General features: G+C 36.3%; 1 protein-coding gene across 1 annotated transcript; it reads left to right on the top strand.

The window, feature by feature from the left end:
* The first annotated feature begins 881 nt into the window (after positions 1-881).
* Positions 882-6,393, top strand: LOC102224124 (iroquois-class homeodomain protein IRX-5-like). Its single transcript, XM_023345788.1, has 3 exons — positions 882-1,326; positions 2,255-2,660; positions 5,734-6,393. Exons 1-3 carry the CDS (start codon positions 1,126-1,128, stop codon positions 6,264-6,266), a joined length of 1,140 nt encoding a protein of 379 aa, XP_023201556.1. The 5' UTR covers positions 882-1,125; the 3' UTR covers positions 6,267-6,393.
* Positions 6,394-15,714: the final 9,321 nt, after the last annotated feature.

Raw genomic sequence — 15,714 nt, 5'->3', positions numbered from 1 at the left:
ATCTAATAGGCCACAAATAATCTATTTTGTTTAGAAATTGTACTTTAAAAAAAAATTACCTTTTTGCATAACTTCTAACAAGACAGAATGGTCAAAAAGACAACACTAAAACAAAGAAATCTAATAGTTAAATGCAATTTGTCAGTCACAGTGAACATGTTGTTTGATTGAATACATTCATTTGTTAAAAACACATTATTTTGTTAAACAATTATATTAACTACAGCATTTTCTTCCATGTTAACATCTAGATGGTAATGGCTGTAGCATTTTTTCCCTGATGACAGTAAACGTTGCATTTTGTTTGGCAAAAGCAGTGAAAATATAATTATGCTCAATGATGACAATCAGCATTTTGTCCAATAAAGACTGTGAATGCAGCATCTTTCTTACCAGCAACTACAGTGAGTTCAGCGAATTAAGTAAGAAAAGTGAGTGGAGCATTTTGTTCCATTGTGACAGTGAATGCAACATTCTTTTTTCCATGTTCACTGAATGCACCATTTGCATCACAGAAACTTGTGACAGTAGCTCTTTTCCTGTATCTGCATCACTCTGTTGTCACTCTTTCCATATTCTGTGTTTGATGACATTATAAATTAACCTTTTCAGCACTTATAAGTAAAATATATTTTTTAATTGAATTGATGTTTAGTGATAGCTGCGGGTTTAGCTCATAACACTTTTTAATTATGAAACAGATTTTTATTTTCAAAGGAAAGTTTTGAAAAACTTTCTTTTGAAAGTTTGAAAGAAAGAAATTGACCTCCTTCCCTGCTAGGAGCTAAACCCAGAGTCCCCGAACCTCAGGTTGGGAACCACAAAGCTTTGTCCGGGACTCAGGTGTTCTCCTAAGTGCATGGGTCTGCTGAGGCGGGAGCGTCAGAAAGTGGAGGAGGTGCGTGTCTGAGGAGGAGGAGGAGCTCAGCCTCTCCTCCCTTTGCGTGTCTTCAGTGTGTCCGTGGGTTCCGCGGCAGCCGGAGTGGAGAAGCGGTTGCAGAAACTCAGCCTGCACCTGAACGCACCTGCGATGCTCCTGGATGCGCCTGTCCGCGCTCTCCTCCTTCTGAGCGGGGAAACTCTCCGATGTGAGCTCGTCTGTGCGTAAAAGTGTCCGGCTCCGTCATGGCTTATCCTCAGGGGTTCCTCTTCCAGCCCCCCGTGTCCCTGGCTCTGCCCTTCAGCTCCGGGATCATCCTGGGTCAGAGGACCGAGGGCTCAGCCTTCGCTCCGTACTCCTCATCCGCGACCTCCTCCCCCGGATTCAGCTCCCACTCGCCGTACGGAGGAGAGCCGCGGGCCGCCGCCACCATCAGCTCCTTCATGGTGAGTGTCTGGTCCGAGCTGCGGGGGTTCTGCTTTCTGCGTTCAGGTGCGGGACAGAAAGTGAAAGAAAAGTCTCACAGGAGCTGAAAATTAGAAATGTGTGCGTAAAAACTGACTTTAGAGAATGTTTTGAAGATTTAAAGTAAGAAATGTAAAACATAAATATTTGCTCCAACTTCTATATGAACTATTTAGATAAATCAAAGCTGTAGATAGATAGATAGATAGATAGATAGATAGATAGATAGATAGATAGATAGATAGATAGATAGATAGATAGATAGATAGATAGATAGATAGATAGATAGATAGATAGATAGATAGATAGATAGATAGATAGATAGATAGATAGATAGATAGATAGATAGATAGATAGATAGAGTAAAAAATTGCTCTACTTGTTAAAAATGACAGTAAACTAAGCAGACATAGATAAAAGCCATACATTATCATTGCCTTTATAAAATAATAGTCCAAATCATTTTTTGGCTACAAAAATCACAACCTCTTTCTTTTTGAAATATGTTTTAGGCAAAAAGAAAATAACATTTGGCAAAACCTGACTTTAGGAAGGTGAAGTTACATAAATTTATACATTTAAAAGTGAATAAATTTGAATGTCCAGCCATAATTCCAGTCTGTAATCTTTAATCTCTCCTCACATTTTGTATTTTTACCTTTAAGTGTTTTTGTTTGACTCAGCAACCATATGTCTTCTTTTTTTAATTTTGTTTGTTGAATTTGACAATAATATTGTGAATGATGAAAAACTGAAGTGCTGGTCATCTGTAGGTTGTTTCTGCATCTTCACTGCCTTGGGCACAGATCAGATTAAATTCCTTCTGTTTTCCTCACTGAAATAATCCCATCCAGATTAGGAATCTGCTTCAGCGTCTCCCCAGACTAAAGTGAGTTTTTAATGTTGCAGAACCCGGGCTACGATCCGTCCTCCGGCGTCTCCGGATCCTTGGACTACCATGCCTTCGGGCCCCTGGGGGCCTACCCGTACGGAGACCCGACCTACAGGAAGAACGCAACGCGGGACGCCACGGCCACGCTCAAGGCCTGGCTGAACGAGCATCGGAAGAACCCGTACCCCACCAAGGGGGAGAAGATCATGCTGGCCATCATCACCAAGATGACGCTGACGCAGGTCTCCACCTGGTTCGCCAACGCTCGGCGGCGGCTGAAGAAGGAGAACAAGATGACGTGGACGCCGCGGAACCGGAGCGAGGACGAGGAGGAGGAGGATGCCATCGACCTGGAGCGCACCGAGGAAGACGACGAGCCACTGAAGCTGATCGAGGAGGAGACGGAGCTGCGGAGCGACAGCGGTGAGCGGTTACAGGAGGGTCAGCTGCACCGATTAATCGATTACTCAATCATCAACTAACTGATGACTTCTGTTTTAAATTCAAATTCAGATATATTTTATTGATCCCAAAGAAAAATAAATTCTGTAACTCTTATACATTCAAAAATCTTCAAAGGGTTATTTTAGGTAACTCAGAGAGTTATGTAAAATAACTGATTAATAGTGATTAATTGATTAGTGAAATAATCGTCAACTAATTCAGTAATTGATTAATCATTAACTGGAGTACAAAGAGTCCAATAAAAGGCCATTTGCTGAAAGAACACACTCAGAGCAGAAATGAAGCCAAAAATACTTACATTTTGGGGGTTTTATGCGAAAGGTCTGGCGTCAACTGAAGCAATGTTATCGGATTTTGAGCAATAAAATGTTTATTTTCTTATTTAAAAAGGAAATTATTTACTTGCATCTTTTAATGTATTTCTAAAATTGCATAAAAAGGCTTAGATAAAAAAAAATCTACAGAATGTGGCAGTTATTTTTATGCAATTAATTGCCAGGATAATTGATTAATCACTAACTAAATTAATCGGTAGTTGCAGCCTTAGACCGAAGCACACGTGAAGATGAATTGGACTGTGGAGGATTTTCACACCTGGAAGAGAGAAAGCAGAGAGGATGGAGCTGGAGGCTGCAGAAACAGATCCAGATTCCCAGAGACGGCGAGAAGGAAGCAGGACGTTTATTTCATCTGAAGCTTTTATCTTCTGAAAATATCCAACAGTAGAAAAATATGTTTTCCATAGATTGGATGCTGCATTTTACAAGAAAAATCTGGAAAAATGTGCAGATAAATAGAAAAAAACTAAAATAATCAGATTTGTCTGAGTTTAAATCATTTTTGTCTTTAAAATCTGACAGCTTCATCATTTTTAATATTTGAAGAGGATTTTTTATTCAGTCTGCTGAAAGAAACTTTGATATTAGGATAAATAACAGATAATCTTTTATTCCCATGTTTTTCCGATCTGCTCTGTTCATAGAAAGTCCGGCAGGTTCAGATAAATAGAAGAGGTGAATCTATTCTGAGGTTTAATTTTCGATCCGACTGAATCCTGGATGAGAATCTGATTTTCCTGACGTTTCAACGAGACTGAAACCAAAAATCTGATCATCAGGATTTCTGATTTTAACAACTTTCTCAGTTCATCCTGTGTATTTGTTGGTTTTTAATTTCCTGCTGCAGGAATTTCTGATTAATTTCTTTATCTCCAAAAGTAAAAATGAATATCCAGAATTTTAAAAAGTTTACAGATTGATTGGTTCTGACCAACAGACAGCTGGAATTCTGTTTCCTGATTTATTTAGGTTTTTTGTCTGTTTGTATTAAAATTAGAAAAAATATCCCCATTTATTGGCCCGGAACATTTTATTCTATTCTTTAGAGGTGAGCAGATCAATCCATAATATTGACACCATATCAGTATCGAATCGATAATTAGCGTGGCAAGATTAATACTTCAGCTTCAAAATATATCATACTGAATTTCTATTTAATTTATCCTCACGTTTGTACTGCAGTTTCTCAAAAAGGTTTAGTTTTGATTTGCTCTCAAATAAAAATAAATAAATTTTTTGCACTTTAGTTCTGAAAAATCCCACACAAAATTGTTCTGTTCTATTATTTTTGTTTATTATATTAATACGTTATTGAAGTATTTTGTAGATACATGTAAACGTCATTAAAGTTCTGTCCGAAGTTTTAACAAAATAATTCAAAGGGAAAAACTACAAAATCACCTAAAAGTCGTAAGTTTGATGATATGTCAATAAAAAAGTATCATATCGGTATTGGTATCACTGATACTGACTGACCCAGTTTGCTTAGACTGGACCTGCTCTTTGTTATTGTACAAACTTGTCAGTTTGGACCCAGTTTGTTTTGTTTCAGCTTGGACTGTTCTGATCTGATCAGGATGAAAGTTATTGATTAGTGATTTTATTTAAAGTTGATTAATCTGATCATAAATGATAAGTAGCCGTTTTCTTAAAAAACGTAGTTTTCTCATATCAAGAGGGGAGAATGACTTAAGGACGTTTTCATAGTACGCTGAATTATAAAAAACATTACATTTTTGTCAGCTGTCCTAAATACCGACTGAATAAGCAGATAATTGTGGTTTTCTCAAGTTATTACACTGAGACATGTTTATAAAATATAACATAACAGGAACCTGTTAGGTTGCTGATTAAACAAATAAAGAAGACAATTAATCCTGAAAGAAAAGAGATATTCAAAGTACTATTTGTGGTTTTTAAAAGCTAAAACTCTGTGAAGAGCTTTAACTCAGAAGTGCTTGCTGACATCACGGTTTCTTTTTCATTATCAATCAATCAATCACATTTTCTGTTTTCTCTTCCGCTCTTTTTCTTCACACGCTCGTCTTCGCACCACATCAATTATTTTTGGTTTGTTTCGTCATGCAGCTCAGCTGAAAGATACTAAAGTAAAACTTAACTTGTCGGGTGTAAGCAACACCGCATAAATTGCATTTTCCATCCCAAACCGGACTCTGTCTGTATCGTTTTTCTTTTTCGTGCTGAGAAACCGCCGCCATCTTTGTTTCTGTATCAACGGCTCCGCTTAATAACCAGCGGCGCCCTCTACAGGATGGCGGCCAAAATACGACACTAAAAGAAGGCCTAAGCGGACGTTATTAGTTAATCGATTGGAACCAACTTTGAAATGAAATAAAATCTTTACATAGAAAAAGTAAAATGTCACAGAAAAAATAATAAAAAAGGCAAACTTATTAAATAATACCCATAACTGTCTCATCCAAATATTTAACATATTTACACATCTCATGTCACAATTTCTGCTCTTTACAAATTATATCTATTAAATTAATTTATTGTTAAGTTGCTTACTATCTAAAGTCTCCTGTAAGATATCCATAGAGCTATATTTGTTAATAAGTCGATTAATTATTTGCCTCCCTGGTTCTGATCCAGATTTTTCTATTTCTGATCGATTCTGTTTTGTTTATTTTATTTTTTCTTGTTCTGATCCATTTCTCTTCTCTCCACAGGCGTCCATCACCCCTCCGCCTCAGATTCCAGCCGGTTGGCGTTCCGGGAGGACCCCGGCATCGACCGGGCCCCTTTGGACCAGAGGCTGCCCCATGTTGCGGCCCCTCCTCACAGCGGGCCCCTGGAGGCCCTCAGAGCCTCTGAAACCAAGCGTACGTCATCACCGAGCTCCTTGGATTCTTGCGGCGCCACCCAGGGGCCGAACCCGGCCCCGAAGCCCAAATTGTGGTCCCTGGCAGAAATTGCCACGTCTGTGGACAAAAACACAGGAAGTAGCGAGTCGCCGCAGAGCAGGGGGCGGAGCTCTCTGAGCCACGGCCCCGCCCTGCCGAGGCACCTGTATTACGCCTCCCCGTTCATCCCTGGATACTCCAGCTTCAGGCCGCTGGGGCCCCTGCAGGGCGGCTCACACATTAACGGATTACAGCAGAAGATGCTGCAGCGGGCCGAGGCCGCAGCCAGGGACTGCCGACTGCGCAGCCAGAGCCAGACAGAGCTGCAGGAGCTAAAGAGAGGCATGACGAACGTGTAGCTGCTCAGAGAATCCTGCTGAACTTTGACCCCCCAGAGACAGTTTCACAGCTTTTCTATGTTGATCAGATGTAACCTTTGTAGTGCGTTTCTGCACCCAACATGACATGTCATTGATTAAAAAATAGTTTTATTAAGATGAAAGTGAGCGCCTGCGTTTGTTGGCAGAAGGTTCCCGCAGCCGCACTGCAAAAACAGAAAAACACAAAACCATACCAAATATTTTTGATCTGGTTTCTAGTGCAAATATCTTAGTGTACTTAAATTAAGACAAAACTAATTTACAATTAGCTTTTCAGCAAAATATAGGAGCTTATTTTACGTAAATAATTCCTTATTATTGATGAAAAAGTTCTAGTTCCTCTTGCAGATTGTTCTACTTGTAACAAGATATTTTCCCATGTTATAAGTAAAATAATCTGCCAGTGGAGCTAGCACTTTTCCATCAATATTAAAGAATCATTTACTTAAAATAAACTCCCTCTTGCTGAATAGTTACTTGTACATTACTTTTGTCTTGTTTCATGTTTAGTGAGGTATTTGCACAAGAAACTAGACCAAAAATATTTGGTGCGATTTTGCAGTGCAGAGTAGATCACATATTATTTTTTTTATCATTCGAGTTTATTAAGCTGCTTCTTTAAAGCAAAGATCAGTTTCAAAAGGGCCAAAACGACGCATCAGTGCTGTGGGTTACCAATGTGCCATTATTGGAGTTTGTGTTTTCTGAAATATAAAAAAATACACAAAACGGATAAATATTAATAAATATAAAGTATTGCTGGGCAATACAATTAAAAACAGAAAATATTACCAAGTACTTTGTGTCTAGATTCTTGGCAAATATCTGAATACACTTGATATAAGACAAAACTAACTTACAAGTAACTTTTCAGCAAGATAAAGGAGCTTATTTTAAGTAAATAATTCTTTATTATTGATTAAAAAAACATCCTATGTTCCACTGGCAGATTATTCTACTTGTAACAAGATATTTTCCCATGTTATAAGTAAAATAATCTGCTGGTGGAACTAGATCATTTTCATCAATATTAAAGAAGTATTGGTCAAATTAAAACGATACAAATGAAAGAAAATATTCTCAAAAAGTTGGTTTTATTTCAATCATCCCGTGACTTGTACAATGGAGTATTACAATCAGGCTACTAAATTTCTAAAAATTGTTTAGTGACTATGATGTTGCAGATTAAAGACGCAAAAATTAAAAAGTCTGAAAATTAGAAGAGAAAAAGTCGCCTTAATTAGAAAATTGCTTCTATAAAGTTATTGAGATCTAATGTGGCAGCTGTTTCAAAGTCCTGTCACACTGATAATAATTTGATGCTATCAGTAGCAGGACTTTTGCTGATTCATCTGTTAAAAGATTAAGTATTTTCTTTTTTGTGAAATCGATACTATAGTATTACTTTACAAGATGTTCAACATTCCTCATTTTGATTTTTTGGTATTTTTGTGCAAGAGTTCTCATAAAATTACTACTTCCTTCTCCTAATATTCTGACTTTATCCTCATAATTTAAAAATTTGCTACTGCTACTTTGTCGTAGAGTTAAGCCGAATTCAAAGTCCAAATAAGCAGAAGCTGTAAAAAAACGATTGTCAAACAAGATGGCGGCTCTGGGCGCGCTGACATCACTCTGAATTATGGAAATCAAAGTATTGGTGAAAAAAAATCCAGATTTTCCAAAATCTTTAAAATTCAAAAATTTGTTTAATAGATAAAATTTGAAAAATCTGCAAAACTGAACCTTTTATGTTACAATTCAGGCAATCTGTTAGATTCGAGCACAGGTGAGAGATCCTGCTGCATCAAAGTTTTAAAGTAAAGTTTTCTGTCTGACAGGTGATGATTTTATAGTCTGAATATGACTTCAACTATATAAACTTGATTTAAAAACACAGAAAATCAATAATGTTTTAACAAATTGAGCAGCTATTTCTACTCACGGAGGACAGGTTGAGAAGGCTTCGAAATAAAAAATCTAATTCAGTTTTCCCAACAGAGCGTACATTTAAAACCAACGACTGGACCCAAAACAAAGCACAAAACTAAATATTTATTGGTTTTTACAGAATTTTTCCTTTTAAGAGTTTTAAACCTCAAAGAAAAAGACGATCTACTTCAGTTTTCTGGAAAATAACATTTGCTTCAAACTGGATGAAAACTTGTCTCTAGGTGTTAAATTGCTGTGGCTCAACACAGAGTGGTTTTAAATGTGAAACACCAAAGTGTCTCTGTGTGGTGAAACGTGTTGCTCACTGCGAGGGAGACGGTTACTCAATGCCAGTTCAGACTCAGCATCATCGGCTGACGGATAAAAATCCATCCATCCAAATTTGATTTTGAATTGAGCTGATATGTTTTGTTCACTGCAAAAACAGAAAATCTTACCAAGTAGTTTTGGGTCTAGTTTATAGTGAAAATATCTCAGTACACTTGAAATAAAGTAATGTAAAAGTAACCTTTTAGAAATATGTGTAAGTAGATAATTCCTTAATACTGATTAAAAACAAATACTAGTTCTGTTGACAGGTTATTTCACTTATAACAAGACATTTTTCCATGGTTATAAATTAATTTATCTGCCAATGGAACAAGTATTTTTCAATATTAAGGATATATTTACTTAAAACAAGCTTCTATATCTTGCCTAGAAAGTTACTTTTAAGTTAGTTTTGTCTTATTTCAGGTGTGCTAAGATATTTTCACTACAAACTAAACCAAAATACCTGGCAAGATTTTCTGTTTTTGCCTTCAACTACCGGCTGTTTAACAAACATCTGCAGGTCTAATTGTGCAGCTCTGTTCAGTAGACTCAAAATGTTTACTGAACATTGGGCCATAATTTAAAATAAAACCTTCATTTCTCACATTTTTCTTCCCTTGAAACAGATTTTTCTATAGTTTTTGTTCCAGTTTTAATCTAGATTTAATCTGATCTGGATTGATGCCGAACTCTGATTCTTGATTCTGAAAAGATTGAATGAACAGATCAATCGCTCTATTCAGATTCTGAACAGATTCCTGAATCTCAGACTGTTGATTCGGAATAGATTCCAGAAACACTGCAAAAACACAAAATTTAGCACACCAACTATTTTTGGTGAAAATATCTCATTACACTTGAAAGAAGATACTTTTCTCATGTTATAAGTCAGTGGAACCAAAACCTTTACATCAATATTACAAAATTATTGCCTTAAAACCAGATTATATCTTGCTCAAATGTTACTTGTAAGTTAGTTTTGTTTTATTTCAAGTGTACTGAGGTATTTGAACTAAAATCTAAACAAAAATACTCTGTAATATTTTGTGTTTTGGGCCTTTTGTCTTAACCCTGAACAGGTTCCTGGTCCTGACAAGTTTCCAGATCTTCAATAGATTCAGGATTCAGAACAAATTTGATATTTTGAACAGATTCCTGAATATCAACAAGTACTTTGATTTGGAAGAGTTTCTAGATCCTGACTGTGAATAAATTTGATATTCTGAACAGATTCCGGATTCTCAACAAGTTGCGTGATTTCTAGATCCTGACTGAAAAAATTTTATATTGTCAAAAGATTCTTGAATCTAAATTCAGATTCTTGATTTCTGGTTTTAAACTCAGTCCTGATTCTGAAAATATGTCATAATTTGAACTCTTTCCTGAGAGATTTCGGATGTCGACCACATTCCTGACTCTGAACAGGATCCTGATTCTCAAAAAGTTCTAGATTTCAAAAACTTATAGATTCTGAGCAGAATCCTAATTCTGAACACATCTGACATTGAGTTGATAAACAGTTGTTTTCAGTCAGTTATTGTTCAGGTGTTAAATAAATCAAATCAGATTTTAATCTGATGGTTTTTTGCAGTTTTAATGGTTTCAAACAAATTGTGAAATCAATTTGTTTTCCATAGCCATGTGTCGCATCTGGGTTCATGCAGTTTTACAAATCAAAGTTTTCATATTTCCTCTTTTAGCATTAATTTAGTTTACCAGTAAATAATAATAATCCAGGAATCCTCAGCAGGACTGAGGTTTTCAGTCTGAATTATTGACTGGCTGCAGGTAAGACCAACATCAGTAAATAATCCATGAGCAACGCAGGCACTGATCAGAGGAAACCGAAGGTATCGATCCGTTAAAACCAAACCGAGGTGTGAAGGTCGAGAAGATCCTCCCGGGAGCTTTGAACGCAGCTTTAACAGTCGAGCTGCGCTCATGAAAATCTCCTCTGGTATACATGTTAAATGATTTGTTCAGTAACACAAACAAAACAAGCCTCACAGAAAATAAATCTGCTCCACATCAGCACAACTCGGAGAAGGTGGAATAAATACTTGACTGATTGCCGTAATTAGTATAAAACAGTTTAGTTCTTCAAGGTGGATGAGATCCACTCACAGTTTAACCTCTCTGATCAGATTTTGACTGATTTCATTCACTGACAGGATCCAGAATTTCCTGGTGAATAGAAAATATATTTAACACAGTGCTGTCCATCACAGTGTAAAGTTTCAGAGTGAAGCCGCAACCTTCTGTCTTCAGAAAAAATACAAACGCTGAATTTTTTATATTTTTTCCTTACATCTTTGACAGCAAATAGTCTTGAATCCCCACTTCCTCATCCAACAAACAGCGAGAGCCATACTGTTTCGGACCGCTCGGCTTTTATAGCGCGTCTTTACAATCCAGAGACATTTTCTCCCTCAGTCCAGATAGATAAAATGTAATTAGAGCCACATATATAACAATACCTGTTGTAAAAAGAGCAGTAATAATTCTTGATAGTAAATATCTGTTGTAAGATTATGTAAATGTATAGGGCTATAAGATATTAGCTGAAGAACTTATCCCAATATAAGCGTTTCATATCAGCCAATATCAATAATTACTGATTAGCTTTTTGTTTTAAATAAATAAAATATTGTCAAACTGGTGGCAGGACCTTTCCTCTTTTATCCACAGTTTTTACTCCATACCGTTTATTTTTAAAAGGCATGGCAGCAAAACTTTTCAACTGCTTCTGAGCAAGTTACTCAAGGGGCTGTTGCTAGGTAACCAAAGGGCGAGTAAGTTGCTAGGTAACCAAAGAGCGAGTGAGTTAGTTGATTCCACCAAACTAGCTTGATAGCTTAAAGCATTTCCTAAGACTACATCTCCCAGAATGCTGGGCTGTTCTGAATCGTAGATCAGTGAATACTCAATATATATTGAATATTGACTATTCAATTCGTACATGAGCAATTCTTTCACGGGAGACGGGTTGCTGTTGATCAGAGTTGGATAGTTAACAGTTACATTTAATCAGCTATATTTACTTGAGTAGGAGTGTTTTCACTCTGCTGTACTTATTACTTTTACTTGAGTCCTTTTATTATGAAGTATTGCTATTGTTACTTTAGTAAAATGTCTTTATACTCCACCCTCTGTGACTACACCGAATGAAGAACAAACATGTTGTAACCAAAAACTCACCAAACACAGACACCTGCAGTTTTTGTTAAAGTTTCATAAGTTTTATATTGAAAGAAACTGAATTGGAAAAAATATAACTTTCCAAATTTATTATTCTTTGTTCTTTATATGAATTATTGTCATTTTTGTCCTTAAAATATCAACATTTCCACTTTTGGTCTGTGTGATTATGTAATTTTTTAAATATTAAATGATCGATAATTTGATCAGTTACTCGGTACTTGAGTAGACTTTTTACCATACGTTTTTACTCTTGAGTCATTTCTTGGATGGCAAATTTTTACTTTTTCTTGAGTAAAAAGATGTTGACCTAGTGCTAATCTTACTTAGCAGCACGTACTTTGTTGGGTGGGAGCTTGTACGGTGGAAGCTAGGGGTCAAAAACGCATGCGCGTTCAATCACGTGCTAAAACCACAGCGCCATATAGTGGCCTGGCATGACAACTACAGCTGATTCCAGTTGTCTTGTACGTGAACATGAAACTTCTCCCCCAATTAGCGTCCGTAAATACTGGATGCTAATTGGGGGACTCGTGTAAGCGTCTCAAACTTTCTCTAACACTCCCCTCAGTGGCTCCATACCGCCTCCCTACCTCTTCTTACTTCCAGCTGCGTGTTTACAGCGACCTAAATGCCGTCAAACGACAGCGAGCATCTTGGCGAGCCAGCAAGGGGCCCAGCCGTGGGCCGTCCAACCCCCAGGACCGACAGACGTCTGGTGGTGATGCCACTCAACCCTCCCGCCATGCGGCTCCTCCGGCAGCTGGACAGGCGCGCCAACCAGCGGGCGGCTTCTCGCAACATGCTGGCCCTAAAAATACACCAGTGTCCCCAGTGACTGCTGCAGCAAACCAGTCTGCTCTGCTTCCCATCCCCACTGTTTGACCCTCTGTTCACTGCAGTCTGGTCGCAAATCAGAGCCTCTGAATCTAAATAAATATGGAAATTGAAGTCAGAAGTCATGCAGTAATGTGAATTTTTGAAGTTTCGTGTGCAAATTTTCTTTCACGTTGCACCAAAGAAATGTGCAAATATGCCACTGCTATATTTTTTATTTTTCCTTTAATTGTGTCACTTTTATAGAACTGACAGAAATCAGTTATTTATAAATCAATAATTATTAAAAGATTAATATTTTAATTTGCAGTCTCTCATAAAAGAAGCCTATTTAAGTTTTGAAGCTTATTAAAGAAGACATCATGAGTGTTTATAATCAAGTACAAAATAGTGAAATCATAAAGCTGTGAGAAATCAATTAAACTCATTATTTGTTTGCAAACCATTTATTAATCAGTAGACTTCACCACAACAGAAAACATTACAGGCCTTTTTGTTGCTTATGTACTTCTAGTTAGTTATTTTATGTGCTAGTTCTGGTAAAGTTTAAGTTTATTTATATCATGCATTTCCAATATTCATGGTGCACAAAGTGCTTCACAAACTAAGATGCAACAAAAATAAAATTTATGATCATTACTGGAATAAAATGTAATTGAGAATTGAAACACAAAACAATAAAAACAAAAATGTTTAGGTCAACAGTCAGGCCATTGTCATGTTCCTTCACCAGAGATATAAAATGTTCCAGTGTTTGTGCAGATCTAATATTTAGAGGCAAACCACTTCCAGAATCTGTGGACCTTCAGCAGAGAAGACGCTGTAACCCTGAGATTTTAAGTTTAGACCTGGGAATCAGTTTGCTCTGGACCTTGTGTTTTTTTCAATAGAATATGAGGCCAGATAGGTAAGAATGGCCTTGATTGTTTAGTAATTTAAAAGCAAAAAGTGTAATTATTTTCAAAATAAACTGATTTGGAGATCAGAAATTCCTGTTTTCCAGAACCAATATGAATTAGTTGGAGCTGAAATCCAGAGTGGATACTGCAGAGCTGAAGTTTTTTCTTCAACATGAAAACAAAGAAAGGAAGAGAGAAAGTTGCATTCTGTCTCTTTCCATTCAATGCTAATAATGTCCAACAGTTATTCTTTTCATGTTAAAGTTATTGAGTAGCAGAAAGAAAAGCTGATCATATTTCTCTAATAGAACATTTTAAACTATATAAATACAGCAAAACCCTTTTTATTCTTGAGTTAAAAAAGAACAACAGGAGATGATGACCAGAACTTTTTAAATCTCGTATTTATATTTAAATAAGGAGGCCAGGTTTGGATTCTGCTTTGCTTTGATCGCCCCCTGCTGGTGGCTAAGTTACAAGCACTGTTAATCTTCAAACTGTTCTCTTATCTGACTTTCATGTGTGACAGAATGAATAAATAATACAGCAATGGCTCAAAAATTACAATTAAACTTTACAACTAAACACATTTACTAGATCTTACTGCCAATGATGAACTGGTTCAACGTTATTCCTAAATTAAAATTTTTGTTGCTGTTATTTTATTATTTAATAAAAACAGTCCTTTTAAGGTCGACGCCCGCCCTGTGGCGGGCATGACGTCATGTTTCTGTGTGTGTTTTTTGCTCCAATGTGATAATAAATTTTGTCAAAATGAAACAAACACTGTAAAATCACAAAGTTTAGGATGTTCTGAAAATAATGATACCAAACAAGGTAAGGTAAATACTTTTTATGGTGAAAATATAAGGGTAAATTCAAAATTAGACCAAAACGGCCATTTAGACCCAAGACTCCAAAAAATTCTGTCCCGTTGCTGCTTTTTAAACACTGCAATATTTCATCCTCAATTTGTATTTGCTTTCCAGCATGGAGAATGTTTTTAATATCCACCACAGCAATATTTAAAATGATTTACATCATTATATAGTAATGTATATCCCTTTTCCTCAAAAAATATTATTGTCTAATTGTTCATTTCTGAACTATCACAACATCAAAACATGTAGTTTCATCTACATTTATATTACAGATTCTGAACTTTTGTCTTTTTTTCAATACTTTCTAAGTATTAGTTTAGTTTAGTTTAGTTTAGTTTTTACTTTAGTTTAGTTTAGTTTAGTTTAGTTTAGTTTAGTTTAAGTTTAGTTTAGTTTAGTCCAAAAATCTGTTAATTTGGCTCAAACTATGTTTCTTTGCTTTGTTTCTTTATTATTATTATTTTCAGGTTCTTTTATAAGTGGTCAAACATGTCTGAATGTTTTCTAAAACACACCAATTTGTAAAAATGTGAGAAAATATCTAATCTTTAAAAAAAATTTAAAATGAAGGTGTTGTTTGTTGTTCTTTTTTTTTTTTACCAATTTGGAACATATACTTTCAGAAATGCTTGTTTTAATTTCAATAATTATTAGGACACAAGCAGAAATATTCCATGAAAGTAAAGCATCTAGAAAATGGAGGAAAGATTTTATGCAAAAAATAAAACTTATCAGTTAATTACGATCACATTTTCTTAAAAAAAAAAAAAACAGGAAGCAATTTAGGACCAACAATATGTGCAACGTCTGATCTCATGTCATTTTCAAAGAGTTTTCTTCTGTAATGATGCAGAAGAATCTCTGAGATCTTCACACATTTAATGATTTGTGGACCCATGCAGTGATCGAGGGGAACAAACGAGGATTCAAAGTGTCGCTTGCTGGTTTCCCAGTTCAGAACGACTGTCTGGTGTCGGCCTGAAGGTGCGAATGAAGGTGGATCATCCTGCAGGCAGCTGACAGATGGTGACCCTTACTGTTGAACATTAGACAGCAGGAAGCAGCTCTGTGGGTTGTTATGCTTTGTGATCATATCTGCACATCATCCCACATCCATTCAGCTACAGATACACAGTCTATGCTGTGGAAAACTGGTTTACACAAATTTTATATTGTGTGTTTGCATGTTTTTATACTTCCATTTGGGTTTCTAGTGCTTCTAAAAACAGCCCAAGTACTTAATATAAACACCCAGCTATTATTTTTGGCAATAAATTAATGATTTTTGGTGTCTGGAAAATGAGCCATTTCAAAAACAATCTTCATGTCACCAATCAGGGAAGCCCA

The sequence above is a fragment of the Xiphophorus maculatus genome, chromosome 2, assembly GCF_002775205.1.
Source record: "Xiphophorus maculatus strain JP 163 A chromosome 2, X_maculatus-5.0-male, whole genome shotgun sequence".
Lineage (NCBI taxonomy): Eukaryota > Metazoa > Chordata > Actinopteri > Cyprinodontiformes > Poeciliidae > Xiphophorus > Xiphophorus maculatus.
Note: the sequence above shows the minus strand (reverse complement) of the source record. Positions and strands in the feature narration are given on the sequence as shown.

What these genes read in the sequence shown, in the direction of transcription:
- LOC102224124 (XM_023345788.1), top strand. Translation starts at nt 1,126, where the DNA reads ATGGCTTATCCTCAGGGGTTCCTCTTCCAGCCCCCCGTGTCCCTGGCT. An exon ending in CCACCATCAGCTCCTTCATG is followed by an intron (nt 1,327 to 2,254) that starts GTGAGTGTCTGG and finishes TTAATGTTGCAG; the next exon opens with AACCCGGGCTACGATCCGTC. An exon ending in GGAGCTGCGGAGCGACAGCG is followed by an intron (nt 2,661 to 5,733) that starts GTGAGCGGTTAC and finishes TTCTCTCCACAG; the next exon opens with GCGTCCATCACCCCTCCGCC.